Source organism: Paramisgurnus dabryanus, chromosome 3 (assembly GCF_030506205.2).
Source record: "Paramisgurnus dabryanus chromosome 3, PD_genome_1.1, whole genome shotgun sequence".
NCBI lineage: Eukaryota > Metazoa > Chordata > Actinopteri > Cypriniformes > Cobitidae > Paramisgurnus > Paramisgurnus dabryanus.
In genome coordinates, this window is record NC_133339.1 from 37825560 (window position 1) to 37851818 (window position 26259).

General features: G+C 34.8%; 3 protein-coding genes and 1 long non-coding RNA gene across 5 annotated transcripts; 2 read left to right on the plus strand and 2 right to left on the minus strand.

Annotated features, from left to right (window-relative positions):
• Positions 1 to 1035: 1035 nt before the first annotated feature.
• Positions 1036 to 1973, minus strand: LOC135733500 (hemoglobin subunit alpha-like). The gene is made up of 3 exons (XM_065252213.1): positions 1815 to 1973; positions 1519 to 1726; positions 1036 to 1270 (listed from the first exon to the last, which is right to left on the minus strand). Exons 1-3 carry the CDS (start codon positions 1907 to 1909, stop codon positions 1142 to 1144), a joined length of 432 nt encoding a protein of 143 aa, XP_065108285.1. The 5' UTR covers positions 1910 to 1973; the 3' UTR covers positions 1036 to 1141.
• A 1104-nt stretch (positions 1974 to 3077) lies between these two features.
• On the plus strand, positions 3078 to 3893 carry hbba2 (hemoglobin, beta adult 2). Its single transcript, XM_065252086.1, has 3 exons — positions 3078 to 3236; positions 3347 to 3569; positions 3660 to 3893. Exons 1-3 carry the CDS (start codon positions 3145 to 3147, stop codon positions 3786 to 3788), a joined length of 444 nt encoding a protein of 147 aa, XP_065108158.1. The 5' UTR covers positions 3078 to 3144; the 3' UTR covers positions 3789 to 3893.
• Positions 3894 to 7121: 3228 nt separating this feature from the next.
• On the minus strand, positions 7122 to 8659 carry LOC135738631 (uncharacterized). The gene is made up of 4 exons (XR_010528789.2): positions 8468 to 8659; positions 8335 to 8373; positions 8064 to 8152; positions 7122 to 7900 (listed from the first exon to the last, which is right to left on the minus strand). It is a non-coding gene; the product is annotated as an uncharacterized lncRNA (long non-coding RNA).
• A 2136-nt stretch (positions 8660 to 10795) lies between these two features.
• Positions 10796 to 26212, plus strand: nprl3 (NPR3-like, GATOR1 complex subunit). 2 transcript variants are annotated; one of them, XM_065251649.2, is made up of 15 exons: positions 10796 to 11124; positions 11325 to 11602; positions 12069 to 12138; positions 15117 to 15161; positions 16420 to 16552; positions 17194 to 17268; positions 19692 to 19845; positions 19952 to 20033; positions 21231 to 21368; positions 21718 to 21874; positions 23545 to 23651; positions 24644 to 24773; positions 25057 to 25246; positions 25329 to 25521; positions 25771 to 26212. In XM_065251649.2, exons 2-15 carry the CDS (start codon positions 11407 to 11409, stop codon positions 25934 to 25936), a joined length of 1836 nt encoding a protein of 611 aa, XP_065107721.1. In that variant the 5' UTR covers positions 10796 to 11124; positions 11325 to 11406; the 3' UTR covers positions 25937 to 26212. The 2 variants fall into 2 exon arrangements, with proteins under 2 accessions (XP_065107721.1, XP_065107805.1); XM_065251733.2 differs by lacking the exon at positions 15117 to 15161 and having other exon boundaries at positions 10797 to 11602.
• Positions 26213 to 26259: the final 47 nt, after the last annotated feature.

Sequence of the window (26259 nt, forward strand, 5' to 3'; positions counted from 1 at the left end):
ATGGGCCAGTTTTAATGTTAGACTGACTTGAAACGTTAATATATACAGTAGTTATATATATATATATAGCAGTTTGGCTCATGTGGTAAAATTGAGTAACCTGAAGTCTTTCAGTTTTAATGCCCGGTTTTCCCAAACAGATTATTCTAGACCTACTTTTTTTGCCGTCTATAGCTGAAGTCAGTATTTACATTATCAGTCATGTCAGGACAATTTAGGCTATTCAGCTGCTGGAAAGTAGGCTATACTAACGTTATTGAAGCAACATAATTCAGACATACAGGCTAACTAACTAATACCAGCTTCTTTTGATAGTAGCAATTAATTATCTCATGAAATAGATTGACTTCAATAGTAGGAAAAACAAACACTGAGAGTGTTTGAGGGTGAGTAAAATACGACATAATTTAAATTTTTGTGTGAACTATCCCTTTAATGCAGTGGTTCTCAAAACTGGTCCTGCATGAAGACCCACTGCTCACCCTCAGCACATTTAGTATGTCTCTTTTATCTGACAGACTCAGTTTAATACAATGAGATCTCTGCTAATGAGTTGATGATTTGAATCAGCTGTTTTAAATAAGGGGCACATACAAAATGCACATAGCAGTGGGGCTCCAGGGCCAGGATTGAGAACCACTGCTTTAATGGAAGCAGTGGAATAACTCAAAGATATTAATAGAAAATTATCCATTTTAAATATGAATGCATCACTGTACATTTGATGAGGTTGAGTGTAAAGTTATTTTTGTTCTTATAAAGCATGTTTGATTTGGGTTACCCAAAGTGTTAATTAATACATCAATGTAACGTTAAGGTTGCTATTATTCATGCAAATTCTTATGACTCATTACATAGTTATTAGATAGGTCTTAGAGAATTGCTTTCATTAGGTTACAACTCATCATTAGGTTAAATTAAAGTGATTATTTAATTTACATGATTATTCATGTCCTATTATTTTGTAACCGGATAAGGAAACTCTTAACTCAACCCACTGGCTTGGTTAAAGTCGACCAAATAAACACTGAGACGTTTTTAATTGTTATGGATTTTATTAAATGCATCAATTGACATCATATTCAGAGATATTCTTTTAAGTGCCCCGATTTGCAGATAAGAGGGTTGCTGAATTATGTGCTTATCTGTATTTATCTGCGAGGGCGGAAGAGACAGCGGCCAGAAACTTGTCCATGGCTACATGCACCTCTGGAGTGAAGTCACCAGGGAAATGAACAGCAAGAGACACAAGGATGTTATGAGACAAAATCTGAAAAAAAAAGAACATTGTATTAAGTAATTATCCAACATTTTACATCATCACAAAATTACAATTTTCTTCATGAAATCATTTTACATAACCAAAAAAACTTTTGTGAAAATATAACATTGATATCTTTATGTCAAAGATTGCAAAAACTAAACTCAATGAGTGAAATCAAACTTTGCTCCTAATATCATAATAAGATTGTGAGACTTTAACATGGTTACAAATCGGCACGGGTTGGGGTCTCTTACCTTGAAGTTTCCAGGATCTACACGAATCTGAGTGGCATGGATGTCACTCAGCTTGCTCAGTCCACCAACAAGATCATCCATTTTACCCACAGCATCACCGACGGCTCCTATCACAACTTTGCCGTGCTTCTTCACATGGGGAGAGTTGGGAGAGAGGTCAGACCATTGAGAAAAATATGTTTTGGTCTGAGGGTAGGCCTGAAGCATTCTGCGAAAAAGTAAAGAATCAGTATTATTATATTTATCAAAGTATGCTGTTGTTGGTGAAAGTAATTTTGAAAGTAAGTTCCACTTACCTAACTAGAGCGTCATGGCCTACGGCGTCGGCCTTTCCACCGACTTTACCCCAGAATCCCTTGACCAAGGCTTTGTCTTTAGCTGTCAAACTCATTTTTCGATTCTTTCCACTCAGAAGGAAGAGTTTTAGGGGTAAAAGAAGGGGGCATTTTTATAACGCGCTGTACTGCCACACCCAGCATCGAAGTGGGCTCCTCCTAATAAACTTCAGCCAACAACTAGCCTACTGATGAATTTGATACACGTTAATTATTTACACATTACCAACAATAATTTTTCAAGAGTCAATAAATACAACGATCAGAAAGAAATTTGTTTAAACTACTTTTTTTATTTAGTCAAAATAAAGTGATGGCAGTGAATCATTTAAATTAAGCCATTGCTATTTCCCAATGTCTACAATTATTATCGTAACCTCCCAAGACACGAGCTTTCCAGCTATTTGGGGTTAGGAATAACCAATAAATAAAATATCCAAATATTTTTCTTAGAACATGAAGCAGTGTTATTGTCCACGTTTGTGTATAACAGGTTCCAATTACACAGAAGTGTTATAGTGCAAACAACAAAAAATATGATTTCCACCCATGTAGACACACCAGCTTTTTTGCAACACTTCTCATTGAGTAGATACAATAAGATGGCAAATTTGTAACTCTTATATTGTTTGCACACACAAATAAGTTTACTTTGCGCTTCTTGTTCAAAAGAGGTTTTGGGGTCAACTTAGGACAGCAAATTATGCCAAAAGGGTGAGCCAAATTTTTAGTATCCCAACTGAACATTCATCGTTATCAAAATGTACCAAATCGGGAACATTCTGAAACGGGAGGAGCAGGTCTGAACGTCTAGATAAAATTCTGGCAATTATTCAATTTTAAACCTGCAAACAAATGTTTAATGTGTTAAGAATGTTTATAATTTTGCCTAAAACAACTGACAGCTTCAAACTTGTTGACACTGGTGAGACTGCCCGTTATTTACCTCAAAAGTGCCTGAGTCAGTCAAAATTATTAATAAAGGGTCAATCAGTAGCCTACTTAAGTTTTCTCAGAAAGGATTTATTTCTGTTGAGCAAAATATAATACGTTTACGGTTTTAAGCACATTTAATAAACTCTTGATTCTAAATCTAATTTTTGACAATTCTAACTTAACAGTTTCTAATGAAATTGTAATATTGTAAAATTGGATCGTATCCATGTACCAGGGAGCCAATCATTCTCAGCGTCTGATGTAGGGCGGGGAGGGCAAGTATAAATAAAACTGCGCAGCACCTTCATATGTCTTCAAAATTCTCACTTGTTGAAGAAAATACACGCTAATCACAATGGTGGAGTGGTCACCTGCCGAGCGCAAAGTTATTGCTGATGTCTGGGGCAAAATCAACCCTGACGAAGTCGGACACCAGGCGTTGGTCAGGTAAGCTAATGTGATATCAAAGTATATCAGGGTGTATATATCAAATTCGATTTAAATTTTTTAAAAGAACTAAGACTTAATTTTCATTGTTCGATTTCTTGCATGTAAAGGATGTTCGTCGTATATCCCTGGACTCAGAGGTATTTCGGCACCTTTGGAAACCTGTCCAACGTAGCTGCAATCACGGGCAATCCTAAAGTGGCTGAACATGGCAAAACTGTGCTAGGTGCGCTGGACAAGGCCGTGAAGCACATGGACGACATTAAAGGCATCTACGCCAAACTAAGTAAACTGCATTGTGAAAAACTCAACGTTGATCCTGACAACTTTAAGGTACGTTTCTGATGTAATTTCAAATGACGTGCTTGATATAACATTTTAATATTGCCTGGGTTTTAATGCATACATTTTTGATTTCCACAGCTGTTGGCCGATTGCCTAACCATTGTTGTTGCGCTCAAATTCGGAAACGCTTTCACCCCTGAAGTTCAGGCCACCTGGCAGAAATTCCTGTGTGTCGTTGTGGCCGCTCTCTCCAGTCGTTATTTCTGAAGAACCGGTGAAGATTTACAAAGGACCACACTATTTCTTTGCATCAGTTCAGTGATGGTTCAAAGCATCAAACTTATTAATAAAGTATTAAATTCATATACATAATTCAAATATCTTGTGTCTTTTTTCATGAAGTGGATGGGGTGAGACTGTGTTACAAACACACACACACATTTGTTAATGAATATCAGCACAATAAGCGTGCAACTTTTACATGCATTTACACAGGGACGTGCACAGGAATTTTTAGGGGCAGTTGCTCTGACCTAAATAAAGGGCACCCCCCCCCCCTCCTAAAAAAATTTTTAAACTCACTGCCTATATGAAGGACTGAGAATAACAGGGTCTTTATTAAAATCAGCAAACATGTTTGCCTAATGCCTACCAAAAAAATAGTAGCCTAGGCTGCTTGTCTGCAAGCTATGATAGCTAGCTGCTATCTGTCTGATTATTTAGGCTTAAACGAGGCAAACTCTGCCTAGATTCAAGAGGATTTTAACAGAGGTGGAAAGAGTAGCCAAAACCTTTACTCAAGTAAAAATACAAGTAACTAGGCTATATAAATAATTACTCAAGTAGAAGTAAAAAGTATGCAATGAAAATAATACTCAAGTAGCGAGTTACTAGTTACTCATGAAAAAATAAATCTAGATATTCGCGCGCGCACACGCACGCGCACGCACGCACGCACGCACGCACACACACACATTGCTGTGGGGACCAGAAATTGGTAAGATAAGTATCAGTATGTCAGAAGTTTAGAATGTCACATTTTATTAACCTTTGTTTATGTTTAAACACATGCTTCAACAACAAAGAACAACAGCATTAAATGCTGACTTATGTGTGTTGTACACAAATGCACATAAGTAAATCAAACTGATCCTACACATTTTATGCTTTTCATGTGTAAACAATCAGAAACAGCTCAGTGACCATTAAAAAAATAATAATGTGACAGATTCTGTACTTTTGTCTCATGTTCATCTTTTAATGTTTAGACATTTCTTGACTCCACAACAAACAGAAGAATATGTGTAAAACTGCAACATACACAAACAGTACAGAAAAAAGAATACAAACACAGAATAGACAAGCATTTCAAATTAACAAATTAACTCTAGTCTCAATGATGATGTAGCTTATAGCTGAAATATCAGACAAGTAAGCTGACAACAGTTTTGCATATGTATAAAGTTAGAAATCTCCTATGGTCTGAGGACATTGACAGTTTACACTTACATAAAAATGATTTTAGACAAAACTCATGTTTTCTTACGTTGTCATTTCACGTGTGTTTTGTGAGAATCACTTACATCATACAGTACAGTATACAGCGAATCAGACGTCAATCATCGATGGATTTTCTTCAATCTGTGCTTCAGTGTTTCTGGAGGTTGCTCGCGTTTAACTGTGTCTGACGACGAACAGGTCGCGTGTATGTAATGGCGGGTACATGTGTGAAGTTTTGCTTTTAGTTAAAAGATTGGTAAATTCATTTCCACGTCACCCAAAACTGGTTATATTCTGCGTGTTTCTACATAGGTTACGAGTAAAACAGCTTCGGACGATTCCGTTTTTGCAGCGATCTGAACAATTCATTCAAACTGATTCGCGAACCAATTTAAACGTTTGGCCCATTCGCTTTGTAAAGAATCGACTCAAAAGACTCGTTTATTTGCAACACTTTGTAAGGAATCGATTCAAACGAGTCATTAATTCGCGAATGCGCCAGAAACACAAGATAGCAATTAAAAAATAAAATACAAATTTCGTAATTAATTAAAATACAGTAACGAAGGAACGCTGCATAGTGTAAACGAAGTAAAAGTACAATTTATTTATTTTCCACCTCGGAAGGGCAACTTGAGTCGAGAAGGGCATGGGCAGTTGCCCGGGCAACCTGAGCAACCCCCCTGTGCACGTCCCTGCATTTACATGGTGTGGCAGTTTTATTCTTTATGAGTAAATGTTACATACAGGAAACAGTTTAAAACGTTACCCAGTAATACAAAAAATACTTGCAGGAGCAAGTGCATAAATACAGTATACGGGTGTTGATGCATGCAAATAATTGTAGGAAAACACACACAACATGAAACAGATTCCCACAACATGCTAAAAGATTTTAAAAAGAATGCATCTGAGCTACGGGAACTGTCCGTTCCAAAAGTGCTGAAACTAGGCTAACTTTCAAAAGAAATTTCAAATCATAGCAAAAACAGTTAAAAAGTGAATGATCTAATAATTATTTCTAAATAAATTCCGGTAAGGTTCATTAGCTAACGTTTACTACATTAGTTAACATGAACTGATAATGAATTGCACTTATAAAGCATTTTTTATCTTTGTTAATGTTAATTTTAACATTTACTAATACATAATTCAAATCTTATTAACAGTAGTTAATGCATTGTGAAGTAACATGAACAAACCATGAACAGCTGTATTTTTATTAACTAACGTTAGCAAAAATTTACAAATAGAGTAACAAATGTACTGTTCATGGTTAGTTCATGTTGTTCATGTTAGTTAATACATTTACTAATGTTAACAAATAAGACCTTATAAAGTGTTACCTAAATTCCTTTAGGGGATACAATAGAATGTAAAAATGTGCTTTCACTAGAATGCCAATTCAAAAATACTATAGTTTCTTTTATAATAATAAAAATTGTGAATACTCGCAATGATAGCTGGGTGATTAAAGAGATAGTTTACCCAAAAATGAAAATTCTGTCATTCACTCATCCTCATCTTGCTTTATTTCTTAAAATATCTTCTTTTGTGTTCATCAACAAAAGAAAAAAAGAAAAAAAGAAATTCATACAAGTTTAGATTTACACTTATTCCCTAGATGCCGTCGAGTGACTTTTGAACTAACATATTTGCTCCTTTTGGATTGGAATCTCACTTAAGATTCCCGTGTTAAGTCCACTTCGCAGTTGTGGTCGAATTTAACGCGGCTACGGTAACCGTCTCACGGAGTTCCGTAGAAATAGCACGAAGTATGAAAGTCATGCAAGCCAAATTCCAATTTGTACAGTACAATTATAGTTTCAGTTTGTACAGTAGAAAATGCATTGTGTCTATGGAAAGTCCCCATAAACCTACGCGCGTGTGTGTGTTTATATATACATAATAATTACACTCTTAAGAAAAATGGTTCTATGTAGTACCAAATAAGGGTTCTTCAGCTTGTAACAATAGCAGCACCCTTTTTGGATGGTTCTATATAGAACCTTGCCTTAAAAAGTGCTACATAGAACCCCAGTGGTGCTATAAAGAACCCTTTAATTTATCAGCATTTAGGAGGATTATTTTGTTTATATTTTTGTTTTGTTTTGTTTTTTATTTATAGCACTTTATAAGGTTTAACAGTTTAAAAACAGAACTTCAAGACATCAGAAAATTTATTTTCACTTTTTCATTACATGAGGTGTCATACAGCAACAACAATAAATACGTGTATTAAAAAAAAGATCAATACTGAATATTATAATATTATGACATTACATTCAGATGTAAACACTTTAGCACAAACAGATAGATGGCATTGAATACAAATGAATGGGATGTTAATAATACATTACTAACTGTAAGAATAAAAGTCAATAGGATTGTGTCAATGTCTGTAGAAGCTAACAAAAAGTATATTTTGTTTGTTGGATCATTGTACAGTACATACTCCAATACTCCATCCAACGTTCTTTGTTTTGTGGCAGTGACGTTGAACATTTAGTCAGATAAGAGTAAGATAAGAGATGATCTGCTATTGTCATGTTGATCTTGAGACACAGGCTGTGATTACCACAGATTCCCATCACTTTGCAGTGGTCATCCTTTGGTGGACTGTACAAGGTTGAGCATCAGACCGAACAAGATTTGGGTCTGTCGGTCATGGGTGAAAGGATAAGACATGGAGACAAAAAAATTTACATTAGCCTGGAGTTTGCATGCATACTGTATGTAAACATGATTTGACAGAAGTTTCAATATGATTCTGCTCAAGCTACCTGTTTTGTCAGTAAATACCTGAATAACCTATTCATAAACCACTGTTATCAAGCCAATGGCCAACAGCTATCCAACTTTTCAGAGCTATGATCCACCTACAACATAAAAATAATAATAATAATAATAATAATAATAATAATAATAAGTAATTCTGCTATTACAAGTAAATGTGCCACAAAAACACACACACAATCTCCAAAATGTTTAAACAGTAAATAATTATTATTTTAATGTCAGGATTGAAAGAAACGTGAATACATCACCATTAAAAACAGGATGTGTTTCTTATATCAAGCGGTCCCATGAACTGCTTTCACTCCCAGCAAGATTACCTCACATACGAAACTCTGAAACATCAATAAAAAAACCTAAACACATGTTGTACCACATTCTTTTCATAATTAGTTTAATAAACTTAATGTACAATATACATGTATTAGCTTTTTAACACTTCATTTTAACAAATTATTATCCTAAGTCATTGTTAAAGCAGAGTCCTCTATATCATTTAAAACAGTATGAAGCTTACCTGCTTTAAATGGAAATATGCTTACAGTATAAAGTTGACCTGTTATAAAATAAATAAATTACAATAAGAACACACAAAACTTTAATTTTCATAATGTTTTTAACAGTAAATGATGATTATTTTACTCTCTTACCTGTTTGTGTTGTTAGTCTGCATGCGGTTCAACAAGACTGATGATTCAGGGCTTTTACAGGTGAAAATAATCAGGAGGCAGCTTGAAAATAACTGACTCAATATAAAATAAAAAAGGCAGGAACCAATGAACCCTTTTGCAAAGACAAAGACGCATTTCAGCAAAAAAAAAAAAAAAAGGGTCTTCAGTAAGATGGTTCTAGAACAGGGCTATTCAAATCTTACCCTGGAGGGCCGAGAACTACAGAGTTTAGCTCCAACCCTAATCAAACTTAACCACCTGTGATCGTCTAGTGATCATGAAGACCTTGATTAGCTTGCTCAGGTGTGTTTGATCAGAGTTGATGCTAAACTATGCAGTGCTCGGCCCTCCAGGGTAAGATTTGAATAGCCCTGATATAGAACCTTTACCATCGTTTCAGAACCTTAGTAGAACCATTTTGTGCACACACATATACGTAAAAAAAAATCACTTTTATTTTCTATGCGATAATTGATTAATCTTTGCCCAGCACCAAAAATTCTAAATCAAAAAATCTTTTTTCTATATGTCTATATGAAATCTTTTAGGAAAATTCTCAGAGACGTGTTGCAGATGACATAGAAATCTTGAAGACAACACAAACATCACATAGTCGTTCCGAGATGTTTGCTATCTAAGCAACCAGTAGTTTAACAAATACATTCATTTTAGTTTGTATGATAGTTACAGTGGAGCTTTTGGTCTGTTAATAGTCAATTACAGTAATAGCTGCTAGTCATAGCAACAAAACTGTAGGTTTTATTAGATTTTTTAGAAACCCAATGGGCCTCGTTTATCCAAAGCGCAGACTTATAAGTACTTATATACAATTCAACATATTAGAGCTGCGCAGTATAATCATTTTATGATAAAATATTCTGTATCGTTGCATACAAATATAAATAAATGTAAATACATTTCATATTGTATATTTGTTTTGCATTTCCTGTGTCACTACCCCGTAAGTCTTGTCAAAGGAATATATTGTATATTGAAAGAAGCAGTCACTGGCTGTGGCTGAAGCAGAATTTATGGGCAGCCAAATGACCTCATGAAGCCTCCAGTGCGACACACACATCTGATCAGCCTGTGGTGGGCCATCCTCGGGTGAGGGTGTATTGTGGTAAAAGGCTGAAACACCCAATGAGGCCGGGGTGCACAACTGATGATGTTTTGTATTGGAGGCACCGTATTGGAGACCAGTCAACTAACCATTAAAAACCCATACTGGACCCTGGTATATAACATGTGGGCTTCATTATGTGGGGGCAATATGGGTCCTATGTATGTTGAACAGCTGGGCCCCACATAAGCCCCACTTAGATTCTATATCAAATTCATGTGGGCTAATCAAGTTGGGGCAATAGTGGAACCCATGGACAAACCCATATCAAACCCACATGGGCCCCACCTTGCAATGTTGGCTGGGAACTCCTGACCCAGCCCTGGTAATCTCTATGCTGGACTACTGTAATGCTCTCTTCTTGTCAGCCTTCCTGCACGGTCTATAAACCACTCAAACTGGTTCAGAATGCAGCAGCTCCGCTAATCTTCCAGGAGCCCAAAAGGGCTCATGTAATGCCACTCGAAAAAATTTTGATTTTTCAGGTGTGTTTATTTAGGGTTGAAATGCAGAGATTACAAATTTACTAGGAAAGATTCAATATTGCAATGAAAATAGTACATTAATTCCACACTTAAATAAAATGTATTTACGTCAAGCGCTTATTATTGTGCCTTCATGGCAAGATAAACCCTGTCTGCGAAAATGTTGTAACTTACCCCTACTGAAAAATCCAGCTAAGACCAGCATAAGCTAGTGAGCTGGTTTTAACTGGTCTCCCAGCTTGGTTTTAGCTGGTATTGCTGTGTAGCAAGCTGGTCTAGCTGTGTTTTGGTCACTTTATGCTGGTCTAGCTGGACTTAGCTGGTCAGGCTGGAAGACCAGCTGACCCACTAGCTTGACCGGCTTTGCCAGGCTGGGAGGACCAGCTTAGACCAGCTACTGCCACCTTAAACCAGATAAAACCAGCTACCAGCTTATACTGGTCTTTGCTGGATTTTTCAGTAGGGAGTGCTCATTTTTTTTGCAGACATACAAAGATGATTCAATATTTACTTTGAAAGATTTGATTATGCAGTGAAAACAGTATTTTAATTCAACGAGATTTATTTTACTTACACAGTTATCCAGATGTGAGGCAAGGTAGCTCAAAATTATGGGCGGGACTTTAGACATGAGCCTTCAAAGTGTGAAAACGTAATGCGCATGCGCAGTGTGTGGGTAGCTCATTCAGAGAGGTAGCAGAGATCGTCGGAACAACTGGACTGCGTCGTTTCGTTTTTATTTCTTCCCGATTATAAACGTACATGAATACATGCATTGACAGCAGATTTACATTTGGGCACGTGCAAAAAATGGGTTTATTAAAGAGTTAATGGTCCGAAATGACAATGAGAAAACATCCGGAACCATTATTTGCTGGGATTTGAATTTCAACGGACCGCAAACTGTGTAACACCAAAACAATAGCCAGTGTTGTGTTTCAGTATATTTATCATTTAGGTATTTTGAATGGTAAACTTTGCTCTCGGTTAGAAGAAAATGTCCAAAGACAACATCTGATGACCACCGGGTAAAAATGGGTTTGCTGTCTAGTAAATAATACGAGATTTTGCATAAGTGTTTTTGATATAACTAGCAAACTAGGAAAGCTTTTTCTTGCACTGTTTCCCAGCGAGAAATAAAGTTATGAAAGATGTTCTGTACTGTATATCATAATTATCTAATTTTGGTTAACATTTTACCTCCCATCTATTCAAATATTTAATGTAGCTCCAGCAGTTCAGGCACAAACTGCAGCAGTAAGTTACGCTCGATTATTTACATATTATATATTTGAGAAGAAAGCGTCAGGATGTACAAGCAGTGGTCTGTAGATTCAGAAGTAGACCCGAAAGTGACGTGGAAACGGTCACAATCCAATCTGCAGCAAAATGGAGAAAAAACAAGTCCCATTAGCGTTATATTAGTTAGTTCTGGGAGCAGAGGAAACAAATTGCTCTTCCGATACCCATTCCAGAAAGTATCTGAAAGCACCTCATCGGCAACGTGTAAGTGTCACAGTTCACTTATTTGTTGCATTTTATTTCACACCTAATTTCATTCACTTTATTTCAACTGTAAACTTTTGACATCTATCAACGTGTCCCTGTCGCACCTCCAGATTCTGTGATTGACACATTACATCCCTACTGAAAAATCCAGCTAAGACCAGCATAAGCTGCTAGCTGGTTTTAAGTGGCAGTAGCTGGTTTCAGCTGGTCCTCCTTGCCTGGCAAAGCTGGTCAAGATGATGAGTCAGCTGGTTTCCTAGCCTGACCAGCTAAGTCCAACTAGACCAGCTTAAATGTGACCAAAACACAGCTAGACCAGCTTGCTACACCAGCAAAACCAAGCTCAAAAGCTTATGCTGGTCTTAGCTGGATTTTCCAGTAGGGATTCCACTGTCAATTATATTGCACTATATATTACATAACATAACTAATACAAAGAAAACATGTTTCTTTTCTTTTAAAGCAAAACAGCGGAGTCCATACGCGTTGAATACCTCAGGTGATTCTACAGAGGATCAGGATGGTGATTCAAGGTATGCAGGGAAATGCTTTAAAGATTTGGTGGTTTTCTTTGACGCAGCCAAAAAACACAAATTTAAAATGAATTGGTGTAAGTTACTTTATATCTGAGCAGGATGTTGTTGTTTGATGTAGAGTTTTTTTGCCATGTTTAAAATACTGCATGTTCTACTTTAGTGGTCACATTTGAGCTTTAGGAATTTTTATTTACATTGTGCAGTTAGGTCAGATGAGCATCTTACAGTGACATTTATGACACAAAATAATATATTATTATTAGTAGTCGACCGATATGGGGTTTTATGGCAGGTACAGATATTGAGAAAGTAGTTTGGGCAATATAACACAAATACAGTACATAAGAGACAAACCAGTGAGAGACAAAATGAAAATGTTTCTCAGTCTCTTTAATAGAATACATTAAGAAAATAAAGGAAATGTGTATATAGTATTAAAAACTGTATAAAAAATGTAAACTGATGTGTCAAGTTTTTAGGGTAAACTCCCCTTACACTTAAGGAATAGCAGAAAACCTCAGGATCTCTTAAACCTAAATCAAATCAAATGTGAATTTCTCATTTTAAATAAATTATTCTCTTTACTTCATTCTGCTCAAAAATGCTCTTTTTTTTTACATATTTCCTGTATTTTCTGTTTGTATCTTAATAAAATAGATTGAAAAATAAATATGGATGGACATTAAAACTTCTAAAACAACAAGTCTGGTGGTGGTGGTGGTGGCCTAAGACTTTTGCACAGTACTGTACCCTTTTTAAGATATTGACAGATATTAAGACAGATATTTTGTGAAATACAACCAACTTCACATTAAAAAGTGAATAAGATTGGCTATTTTACTGTTTGCCAAACAACACATTTAGGGAACAGAAAGATTTATTGGCCGATTGAAAAAATTATCTTCCGATGTCTCGGCCACTGCAATATATCGGTCCATCACTAATCATTCTTCAATCAAAAATACAACATTAAGAAAGTGTTGCTTTTTAAAATAACACTTAATTCCACCACAACTCTTCAGACATTATAAATACAGCTACACATAGGTCTTGTTATTCTTTAAGAGTACACCAGTGAAAAATGTTGCTGTGCCCATTCTGTGGGTTTAATACCTGCCCCGGCTAGCAGTTTGGAAAGATTGCTTGCTCATATGATGAGTCGTGAGTGTATAAGATCATAACATGATCCAAACTGAAAGATGGTTAATTCACTTAAGAGTTTGAATGTTTTTAGTTTCCTTTTTTGGTTTTATATGATTATGGGTAAGCAACAGTCATACAGCACTTAACAAATTTATCACCAAATTTATCTTACCTCATCTTAGACAAATTAATACATACCTATCTTATTTCAATGTGTGCACTTGAATGTGCTAGGATTTAGCCTTTGCCCATTCATTCCTATGGCTCCAAACAGGGATGAATTAAGAAGCCACCAAACCCTTCCATGTTTTCCCTATTTAAAGACGTTACACGAGTAAGTATGGTGGCACAAAATAAAACTTTTGTTTGGAGCCATAGGAATGAATGGGGCTATGCTAAATGCTAACACATTCACGACGCGCTGTACAAAGATTAAAAGTGCATGCATTGAAAAAAGTTGAGGTAAGAATAACTAGTAAAATATTGAAAAACGGTGGTGTTTTCCTTTAATAGAATAATGGCTTGGTTTTTACAGACAAGGCTTAGCTAAAGCTAGGTCTTAGTTTAATTAAGATGTTTAAGCATCTTTTAAAAAAGATGTTACTGGTGTGTATCCTGAGACAAATCAATGACATTGGCATATTTAAGATCTTTCAGGTCAAGTTAGATTCAGTTGAGACAGCTCAAACTTGTGTCTTAGTCTAGGACTTGCCTTAAGCCTAGATTAGGTTTCAATGGTTGAATGTTAGGCTTGATTTATTTCTGACTTCTGAGAGAAGTTGAACACGCAAATTTAATTTGACATTCCTCATGTTGAAAATTGCGAAATGTCCAGAACTCTCTGAAAATTAAAAAAAGAGTCCCCATTAAAGTGCTTCTACATGCTGGATGATCTTTGAGAGAAATAGACATGTGGTCTTAAAAATTAGTTAAGCGCTGTATGATATAGGAAGAGGGCTGTCCTGCCTCTTAAAGATGTGTATAGTTCTCTTAAAACTGTGCCATTGTACACTCTCAGAAATTAAGGTACAAAACTGTACCTTTTCTGTCACTGGGGCTGTACCCTTTCTAAAAGTACAACTTTGCACCTAAGGATTTCATTTTAGTACCTCAGAAGTACACACTGGGACCAAAGAGAGCTTATTAGTACCTCAAAAATACATATTAGTATCTCAAAGGTACATATTGGTACTAAAAGTTTACATATCTGTACCTAATTGTCCATACAATTACCTTTTTTAAAGAGTGCTGCCCCACTGACAGCTAGGGTACACATTTAGACTTTTTTCTAACAATGTATGTCCTTAAGGTACAGTAATCTACCAAAACTTGTATTCTGTTTTGTAATCCTGTAAAGGTACCAAACGGAAACTTAAGGTACAGTGACAGAAAGGGTACAGTTTTGTACCTTTATTTCTGACAGTGTATAAAATAAATGGTTTATCTGCATAATGGCAAACTAACAGTACCTATGCTGACTGAACATATTGTCACACAGAGCACCAAACAAACATCAGAATATAAATAAATAGGAACAGTCTAACAACTAAGATTAACTAAGGACTAACGCAAGATCTGCATGTAACAAACACCACGGGAATGTAATATTGTTGCCAGATTTTGGAAAAGCCCACAAAGAATTTATACTGTTATGCTGACAAAATGAGACGTCTAGGTTTGGTTAGAACTTTTTCAGATTCAGATAAATCTGTGATATTATTTCTTTATTATTTGTTTTTGACCATCCTGTGTTATGCGCTCTGCCATCCATTCCTGTCTGCTGCATTTTGCTTTTTGTTGTTTTGTTTTTTCTTTCATTGACCATATTCCAGTTTCAGAGAACACACTCCACTAACTGATGAACAGTTGGTAGCAGGGTAAGATAAAACGACCACTCTAAACCACTTCTTTTCCAGAACACCCAATTTTTGTTTTCCTTTCCTCCCTGATATTTTGTATGTTGTATGTTCTGTTTTGTTGTTCACATATGCATTCAAATTTAAAATATAATCTGATGAATCGTGGGTAATTGTGATGTGATGGTTCATGTGATTTGTGTCTTTAATTTTTTTGTATAAGCTCAAATGGTCGATCACATTTCAACCAATAGGATCAAAACTACCATAATTTTGTTTTTACATCACTGTAAAAAAGTTCTGTAAATTGAAACTGCTGGATTAAAAAATTTGCAATTTGCAAAAAAATAAAATGTAATGCAGTATAAAATAAATGCACACTTTTCCAAGACCTTACTTTCTATTCTATTTCTATTAACAAAATAATTTCACCACTGATCGAGATTAAAGGTTTTAAATTAAACCACTGTTTTTTGCACACTAATAGGCTTTTTCTGGGGTCTGACTCACTGTAAAGGCTTTATTTGAGTTGGCTATAGCACCAAAATGTATAGACCTCTTCACAGTTCACGTCACAGGCGGTTCCCACTGCGCATGTCGGGGTCAGAAAAATCATTAAAGCAGATTAAGTTGCGTATTATTCGGTATCGTCAAAAATGCCTACTTGCGTTGTGGGCTGTGAAAATCGCACCAGGTCTGCCGTTAAGTTTTTCGGGATTCCTAAAAACAAAAAATACATCTGTGGCTGCAAGTAATTAAACGTGCAGACTGGGACAATGCAAAGATTAAAGAGGCTTGTGTTTGTAGTGCTCACTTCATTTCAGGTAAGTCATAATTTTCAGCCCTGTTAGATTAAACTAGAAAGCCTAAAGGGTATGAACAGCTTGACCCTGTGCTGCGTGCGCACCCAATAGTCATTCAATGTTTACAAACCTTGAAGGGGTCTATACCATCACAAGTTTGTCACTTCTTTCTTTACGGTCCATCACTCTGCCAGAAGTGTCCAATGCCATATTATCATTGATGTGCCTTCATAGATATTCTTGTTATAATCAGAAAAAAAGCCTAAAGGCTTTACCAAATAATTTGCTTAAAATGCCCCCCCCCATTTTCTAGAAATCAGAAAACGAGTTTGTGAATAATTCTTATTGGTCAGTAGATAGATTAGTGCCTGTAATCCAACCAGATTTTCAAATTTAATCACACCAACTAAGTTTAAGGCCTTTTGTGATCTCTGTCCTTAATCTCTCTTTCTGTTTTATTCCTTCTCCTTAAAAAGATTTTCTGATATCATTCTTGCCACCATCTTGGCCACCAAGTCTGATATGTGCGGCAAGAAGTTTGAACTAAAAATTGACAATGTGCGCTTCGTCGGTCATCCAACTCTACTACAGCACCCACAAAATATTCAGGTGAGAGCTTAAGAAATGTCATATAGGACATTTACCAATATTTAGAGTTTTTTAAATTCAGATATCTTACTTGGGCATTTACATGTGCTTTTACATTACTGCATGAATACCCAGATGTTAATAGACACCAGAGAATGCTATGATACCAGGCCAAGAGCTCCACCTTCTGTCAGAGATAAAATATGTTAGGCTGTCACTAAACAAATGTTCTCCTATTAGCAAAGTGTTAGCTTTGGGCCTGAACATTTTTAAAAAGCCACATGGATGGAGAAATGCCAATTTCTCTTTTGGTATCTTGTACTTATTCAGTTTATTAAACTGCAACGTATTTGCTGTTGCACTGCATTTTAAAAATAAAATCTTTGCACAAAGTTATTATTATTATTATTATTATGTTTTTAGTATAGAAAACAGACCATTGATTTTTCTGAAGAATTATTTTCAGGATCTGATCTAAATCTGATTGATACTTTATGCAGCATAAATTTTTTTAAATAAAACATATTATGCACGTAAAAACTAAATTGCTCTAATATTATTAGAGATGTTCATTTAGTTTGTGCCTTTTTTCCCAAAGGTCCACTTAAATGAAAACATTAGCATAAAGTAATTCTAGTTATTAATGAAATTTCCTTCTGCAGGTCTCCAAAACCGACCCCTCCCCCAAAAGAGAGCTACCCACCATGATCCTGTTTAGTGTTGTCTTTGCTTTAAGGGTAAGAAAACAGAACATACAGTATTTCATATATTAATTAATTATAAATGTATCATTTGAAATCCAATTTGAAATTATTTTCTTAAAAGTATATGATAAAATTTACTAAATAAATTGATCAGTTACAGCACTACAATATCATCCCCCACATAAATAAATAAGACATGATTGTGGTTTACTACATACTATTTTTTTTTACAAGAAATTGTTTTTCACATTATCTTTTCAAATACAGTGACTTCAAAAAATTATTATTTTTTAAAGATTTGAATGAATATCATTGCATTAGATTAAAATAAAAAAAACTAAATAAAATATCACATTTTTGCAAAATGCAAAATGTTTAAAACAACAAAAAAGGTTTTAATTATGTAAAGGGAAGAAATTGACCTCCAACTAGTTCAAACATCAGATACTCTTTATATGAAATAAATAACATAACATATCTTTACATTTTCTGTAGGGTTGTCAGAAGATTAATCAAAATAAAAGTTTGCATAATATATGTGTGTGTGTACTGTGTGTATATATTTTGTTTTTATAAATATAAACATACATGTAATTAAAAACATTTTTATTTAGGAATATTTTATTTATATTCATAATATAAATATATAAAAATATATATAAATATACATTTGGACACCTGTGTAAAATTAAGGGGGCCTGAAAAAAATATATATATATCCAGTCAGCAACTGTAAAAATGGTTAAGAAAATTTCTTACTTCTGATTCCACTTCATTTTATATTTTACATTTATTTCATGCAATAAAATGTATGGGCCTTAGGTGTCCAAGACCTGTTGGCAGTCTATAGTGAATCAGCTGTTATGGGGATATCTGGAAGAGGTTTGTCTGGGTTTCTCAGAAAAGGGTGCGAATTGTGATAAACTTCCAGTATGCTGTCTGTATCACACAGACCGACAGGGGCGGTACCATCTTTCCTCCATTATCAAAAGGACCACAATCACACCCACCCCTGTGCCAGCATGACTTAGCAGGACAGAGTGCTGAGTAATGGCTTGAGATGCCGAAAATGCACACTCATGCTGCTATCAGTTCTGCAGCATGCACACTCCCTTTCCCCAGTACACACACTCGGGCCACATGCCCACCGTTACACAGCAAATTATGTGCACATTTTAAACTTTAATTTTAGACTTTATTAAACAGGTTGTTCCTTGTATTTTGGATGGTCAAATATAACCATCATTTTTAAAAATATTTTACTTTACACATTAAAATTTATAATATATAATTTTTTTGATGTTTATGTCCATTATAATCTTATAAGTAGTACATTGCACGTAATTATTGAGGGAATAAAACTAATTGAAAAATGTCTGCATTAAAAAGTGCTTTAGCTCTAGAGGAAGACATTGTTGCAAGAAAAACAAGAACAGTTAGAAAAGTTTAGACAAAAATATAGTAAAATAGTAAAACTAATTAAAGGCCAACCATATCTTTAAAAAAGACTTAATTAGTTCACTTTAGTTAATACTGTTTGTTAGGTGTAATAAATAGTTAATCTCATTATTCATTTTGCACTACAACCTTCAAAAAACAGCTGAAGAAATGTTTTTCTATATATACCACTGCTTAACTTCCTGTATAACATTAAATAAATCTCTTTTGTAATGTTCACTTCTCTTTTAAAGCTTCACTTTAGATACCGTGTTTATTGTTGTATGAATTTATTATTGTTGTATTAATGTGAAATGTTAAATGCTAGTCTCACTAAATGAATAAATGTAAATTAATCTAGGACACTGATTAATATATTATTTATTATTGTTAATTTATATTCATAATATTTTAACTAATGTTAAAAATATAAGGTGAGAAATTTGTATATGTGAACCCTGGACCAGAAAACTAGTCTAATTTTTTTGTACATCAAGATTTTATACATCATCTGAAAGCTAAACAAATTAATTAATGAATTTAAAATTTGAATACATTTCCATTGATTCTTTTTTTTTTAAGGACAATATTTGGCCGAGATGCAAATCTGGAATAAAAAATCTAAATATTGAGAAAAATTGGCTTTAAAGTTGTCCTTAGAAACACATATTTCTAATGATACATACATTATTAATATATTTGCGATAGAAAATGTATAAAATATATTCATGGATCTTTACCTAATATCCTAATGATTTTTGGCATAAAATAATAAATAATTTTCACCCATACAATGTTTTGTTGGCTATTGTTACAAATATACCCGTGCTACTTATGACTAGTTTTATGGTCCAGGGTCACATATGTAGAAATAAACATTTAAAAACATGAATAAATTACAATGTTGATTATTATTGTTTGGTTAGTTATTGAATTAACTAAAATACTAAGCTATACTTTTGCAATAATGCTGTACTCATCAAAAGAACAACAACAGTTTGTCTTTCTATCTGTTACAGGCCAATGCAGATGACTCAGTTATCAACTGTATGCATAACCTATCTCGCCGCATTGCCATAGCCCTGCAGCATGAGGAGCGTAGATGTCAGTATCTCACCAGAGAAGCCAAGCTAATGCTAGCAGTACAGGATGAGGTCACCACCATGACCGAGAGTAATCATATTTTTCCCTTACAATATGCAATATTGTACAATATCCTGTAAAAATTATTTCTAAAGCCATTACATGATGTTCACTATGCTGTTAACTGCTATTATAGCGGATGACCCACCACAGTCGCCTTTTCGCCAGATCCTTCCCAAGTGTAAATTAGCAAGAGACCTTAAAGAGGCCTATGACAGGTGAGCTTTACTCTTATTTACCCAGAGAAGACGTGTTCACAATGAAACAATATTCCTATCATCCTAACAGATTGTTATAGTCTTAGATTTTCTAAAATAAATTCAAATCACATTTGCACCGGCTACCTGATTATGATCTGGGATGGATCAGGATATGTCACTAAAATGTACACAGCCTATACATAATTTTTTTAGGCTTTGCATTATAGGACCTTAGTTGGCACCCCTCATAACAGGGCTTGAGACGGGGGATTTAGGGTTCGAATTTTGGAGGGACAGGTTACGATTGAGGTTTGGCCTAGGGTAGAATTATAATAATAATCTTATTTATATGTAGTTTGGGCTTTATTTTTTTCATTTGATTTTAGGGGTAAAGCTATATAATTTATTAGATTGTTTATTATCATTGTTATTTCAGGACTTAAAAGGACTTGAAAGATACTAATCCAGTTTAGCTAAATTACATTTTGTTTACAGATACACAGTACTGTGCAAAAGCCTCCATACCACCATTAAATTTGTTGTTTTTGTAATGGTATGACCATATATATATATATATATATATATATATATATATATATATATATATATATATATAATAAAAGTCTCTTTATTAGAATACAACCCGGTGGAAAAATACAGGAAATTTGTATGTTGTATTTAAAAAAAAATTTGTTCTTAAAACATTTTGTACAAATGTACTGTTTGTATCTTAATAAAGAGAAAATATATGGATGATCATTAAAACTTTGCTAAACAACAAAGCTGCCGATGGCCTAAGACATTTTGCACAGTACTTTATTTTATTCAGTTTGATATTATACTTAATCCTCTTACTTAAGTCCTTATGCATTACATGTACATCTTGATATCTATACTATTTTTTCACAATCTTTTACTCGAAGGGGCGGTTTTCCGGACAGGGTTTAGATTAATCCAGGACTAGGCCTTAGTTATATTACATCTTGAGACAAAACAATGGCACTGATATATGTTAAGATATGTCAGTGCAAGATGTTTTTAAATGAAGGCAGCTCAAACATGCATTTTTGTCTGGGACTGGATAAGCCCTGTCCGGGAAGCCGCCTCTGTATGACTGTAAATTTATTGTAGAAAGTTAATACAGTATAGACAGACAACTGTAAGTGGATTGTATTTCTTGTCATGACAGTGTTGTTCATTGTGTAATACTTTTAGCCTCTGCACAACTGGAATCGTGCGCCTTCACATTAATAACTGGTTGGAGGTCAGTTTCTGCCTTCCTCATAAAATCCACCGGGTGTGCGGAAAACACATCCCACCAGAAGCTCTGGAGCACAGTCTAAAAGCAATTCGGTGAGTTGATTCGGTCATCACACTGTGAGACATCATGCCTATTCAAACTTGAAAGCATTTTAAATGTAACTTTAAAAAAGCAGAATAATGCATATATTTGTCTTCTTAATAGATATGGCCTAAAGACTATGACCGAAATATACGCCTATTTACATGTCCACCTCCTACAGATGATTTGCCTTAGTTCATGTCCTGTATTGTTTAGTGCATCAAGAGAGAACAACTGGTGCATGATGTCATGAGCTTTGACACTGCATTCCTTTATCTGTCTTTGTTTTTGCTGCATTGTAAAGTACAGTTTGTATTTTACTCTGAGTGTCATTTTGAATGCGTGGTGTGTCCTCTGCAGGCCGTATCATGCGTTGCTGCTTCTGGATGATGAGAAAGCTTTGCTGGCTCAGCTCCCTCTGGACTGCTCTCCTGCTTTGGTGCGACTCATCAAAACCTGTTCAGCTGTAAAGAACCTGCAGCAGTTAGCTCAGGACACTGATCTAGCTCTCCTACAGGTGAAATTATACATTTCGCAGTTGTGAACAGTGATCAGTTATTATGTCTGACACAGAAATTAGAAATATATGGGGCTTTTTGGCTTGAACTGTGAAATCCAAGCTAATGTCTCATAATTGAAGTATGCGATTTGGAGCATCAAAGTTTGATTTCAATCTTCGATATGGTCTTACTCATTCAGTATTAAAGATATCAAGGTTCAAAGTTCATATCAAGTTTGTGCTGTGTGTAATTATTATGTATATATAAATACACACACCTTCATGTATGTATGTGCGTGTGTTTAAATATACATAATAATTACACACAGCACAAACTCATATATTATGCAAAAAAAATTATATTTTGTATGAGATTAATCTAGATTAATCTATGCCCAGCCCTATTCTTTACATTATATAAGATGATTTTATAACAAAATGATTATTTACAAAAAATTACTTTAGCTACGTTTTTACAGACTGGGTCACATTTAATAGTGCTGTCTCTGTTTAAGCATTATCTTTAAGCAGATGTATTATATATTTAACATTATTTTTACTTCTTGACTAAAAAAAGCAATGTGTTTAAATTAAAGTAGATTCAAGCTTTCATCTTTAAAGGGATCGTTGTCATCATATACTCACCCTCAAGTTGTTTCAAACCTATATAAATCTCTTTGTTATGCTGAACACAAAGGGAGATATTTTTGAGCAATGTTTGTAACCAAGAAGATCTGGGGCACTATTCACTTCCATAGTAAAATAATAATACTATGTAACTGAATGGTGCCCCAGATCTTCATGGTTACAAACATTCTTCAAAATATCTTTCTTTGTTTAGTAGAACAAAGAAATCTATACAGGATTGAAATAACTCGAGGGCAAGTAAATTATGACAGAATGTTCATTTTTGGTTAACTATCCCTTTAAGTAGTTGTACTCACACTCCTGATATACAGTAATTAGTCTCAAACTGCCATCTAGTGGACAGAATTGATGAATTTCAAATGTAAAAAGAGAGGGTTTAGGTCAGGAGAAGATAAGCCTGTCTATAGCATTGTTATTGAATAACACATTATTTTGTTGTTTTTGACTTTTTACATGTAGACATTCGGAAGTGCGCAGGAAATTAACAGTGAAAACACATTTGTATGAATATGGACCTGAGAAAAATGTTGACATGAGACTACTGTGATTAACAATTATGTCAATAATTATGCATAATAATAAAATAAAATTATGTACAGTCTTTTAACTTTAATAACCAGTGGACTCCAGTAAAGCCAGTCATTTTACTCACAATACATGCAGATATGTAACAGAAAGTGACATGGTGTAAACTCTGCAAATAGAAATAAAAACATCAGTAATGCAATAATTGTAAAGTTAATATTACTTTAAATAAACATTGTATAGACATTTACAGCCTGTAATTGGTTTCACATGATTCAAGATATGTTATTTCTTTTAAACTCTCCAAGTTCAAATCAAAATAATTTTTGAGGGGTAATAAACATTGACACAGATGTTGATTTGATGTGCACTCAGAGCATTTATTTATTCTTTAAATAAGAAAGTGATCTGTGGATAAAATGTCATTTTATTTAATGCATGGATCTCTGCACTCACACTAAGTTTTTATAACTGACCTGCCGAGTCTTTTTCTGATGTTATATTGCCCTCTACAGGTCTTTCAGATAGCTGCACATTTGGTGTACTGGGGTAAAGCCATCATTATCTATCCACTCTGTGAGAACAACGTCTATATGCTCTCTCCTCATGCAAACATCTGCATGTAAGTGATCTCCTAAGAACTGCTAAAAGTATTTTTTTTATTTTGGTAACATTTTACAAGAAGGTTGCATATGTTCACCCAAAAATTATTTACTCACCCTCATGTTGTTTCAAACATGTATACATTTCTTTGTTCAGATAAACACTAAGGAGGATATTTTGAGCAATGTCTGTAACCAAACCGTTTTGAGCACCACTTCCATAGAAGTTTTTTTCAGTCAATGGTGTTTCTTTTTTTCTGCTTTATTACAAATATCTTTGTGTTTTCCAAAACAAAGAAATTTATAAAGGGTTGTAACAACATTCTTGCGTAAACTATCCATTTAAAATTTGTTAATGCATGATAAAACAATGAACTATTTCTACAACATTTTTTTATCAAAAGTTATAACTCTTAACTTTATTAAATGCACAATGACCTAACATAAACAATTGTATTGGCATTAACATTAAAACCATACTGAATATTATTAGTGAATGTTAGCTAATGCATTTACTCAATAAACTTACTTTTTATTTTTGTCTTGTTTTCAGTAAAATATCTAAAAATTCTTAAATTAAGATGTATTTTCTTAATGAACAACATGACCTAGGAAAATAAGTCTAGTTTTTAGACAAAAAATATAAAAAATTGGTGCTTAAAACAAGCAAAAAAATCTGCCAATGATAAGAAAATTTTTCTTGAATTAAGTGTTTATGAAAAAAGGATTTTCTTATTCCATTGGCAGATTTTTTTTGTTTGTTTTAAGCACTAATTTGCTTAAAGTTTAATTTTTTTTATTTATTTTATTATTTTCCTAAGACATTTTGCTCATCAAGAAAATACATCTTAATTTAAAAAATGTTTGATATTTTTACTGAAAACAAGACAAAAATACTAAGTAAGAAGGTTATTTTTTGCGATGTACAATCTTATTGTAAAGTGTAGTTAAAAGTTGTTTACTGTCACTCTGTTCTGACATTAAGAATAATTTGTGTCTCTTTCTTCCCCAGCTACTCTCCTCTTGCTGAGCAGTTCTCTCTCCAGTTTCCAGGTCATGACCTGCCCTCCATGTTAGCCAAATTTTCACTTCCTGTGTCTCTATCTGAGTTCAGGAACCCACTGGATGCCCCTGTTCATGAGGTTATTGTCCTAGAGAAGTACTATTATAGAGAACATTACAATCACAAACAATAAGCTAAGAAATCCTACATATATGTGCTTATGAGGCATTAAAAATGTTTGGGAAACCATTTTGTTTGTCACTGGGGCAGCACCTTTTCAAAAAGGTACATATCTGTTCCAAAATAGTACATATTGGGACCTTTTAAAAAGGTACCATCCCAGTGACAACTTTTATACAATTTTTTGGTATAAAGTGTTGGAGACATAATGTGTTAGACCCACTGTGTGTGTCTTTGAACAGGCCCAGCTCATTCAGATGGTGGTGTGGATGCTTCAGCATCGGCAGCTGTATCAGCTCCACACATATGTTTGTCTGATGGTTCCACCCATTGAAGAGGAGCCTGGTCTGCAGGAGGAGGAGCCACCCCTGGTCACACGCGTTACATGCCGAAGTCTGAGTACGCCCAGTGCCCTGAGCTTCGGTTCTCCTAGTATGCAGCCCAATGTACTCCAAACAGATTTACAGTGAGGTTTTGAAATGCTTAGATTATTTTTTTTTATGTCTCCCTGCAGCCAGTAGCGATGACATGACTTTGACAAGTCCCAGTATGGATAACTCGAGTGCTGAGCTGCAGACCGGCGGAGACTCTCCTCTTAATAAGGGGATGACAGAAACTTTTCTGGCTAGCTTGACTGAACACGAACGGCAGGCCATCCTCCGCGTGCCAGCCGCACAGAACCCAGAGGACCTGCGGTTGTTCGCCAGGTGATTGAAGTTCTGTTTATAACATGTTTAATAATATGAACTACAAATCTGTGCTTGCACATGAAAGGTTACCTGGCCCAGATCCCCACGTCCCGTGCATGATTTATTTATGTGATGCATTTCGAATAAGCATCAAAACGGTTTGGATCCTGTTTACACTGTCACATTTCTTTGGTTTACTAAATCAGCAAAGTAGGATGAATGTTACTACTAGTTGTCTGTAGTAATATAATGTTGTTGTACCCTTAGGCTGCTGCATTACTTCAGAGGACGGCACCACCTGGAGGAGATCATGTATAATGAGAACATGCGTCGTTCCCAGCTAAAGACTTTATTTGACAAGTTTCGGAGCGTTTTAGTGATAACCAACCATGAAGACCCCATTATCTCGCTCTTCCAATCGCCACCAGAGTAAAAGCACTCGGCTCACTTAACCCAGACCACGACGGACCATGTGATGTGTTTCAGCAATGGTATTATGGCTGATTTAAGCTGGGAATAATTTATCCAACTTAAAGCAGTATTCAAAAGTTTCAGCCAAATGAAAATAAGGAATGTTTCAGTTTTGAAAGAAGCATATGTGTAGGCAATATATAATGAATGATCTACGGCATACAGTTTTCTATTGTCACTAATTTATATTGCTGTGTGGTTCATACTTGGATAGCCATAAAAACTTTTCAGTATTCCACCCAAGCGTCTCCTATTTTTGGTGGCTATTCTCCAATGTGAATTTTG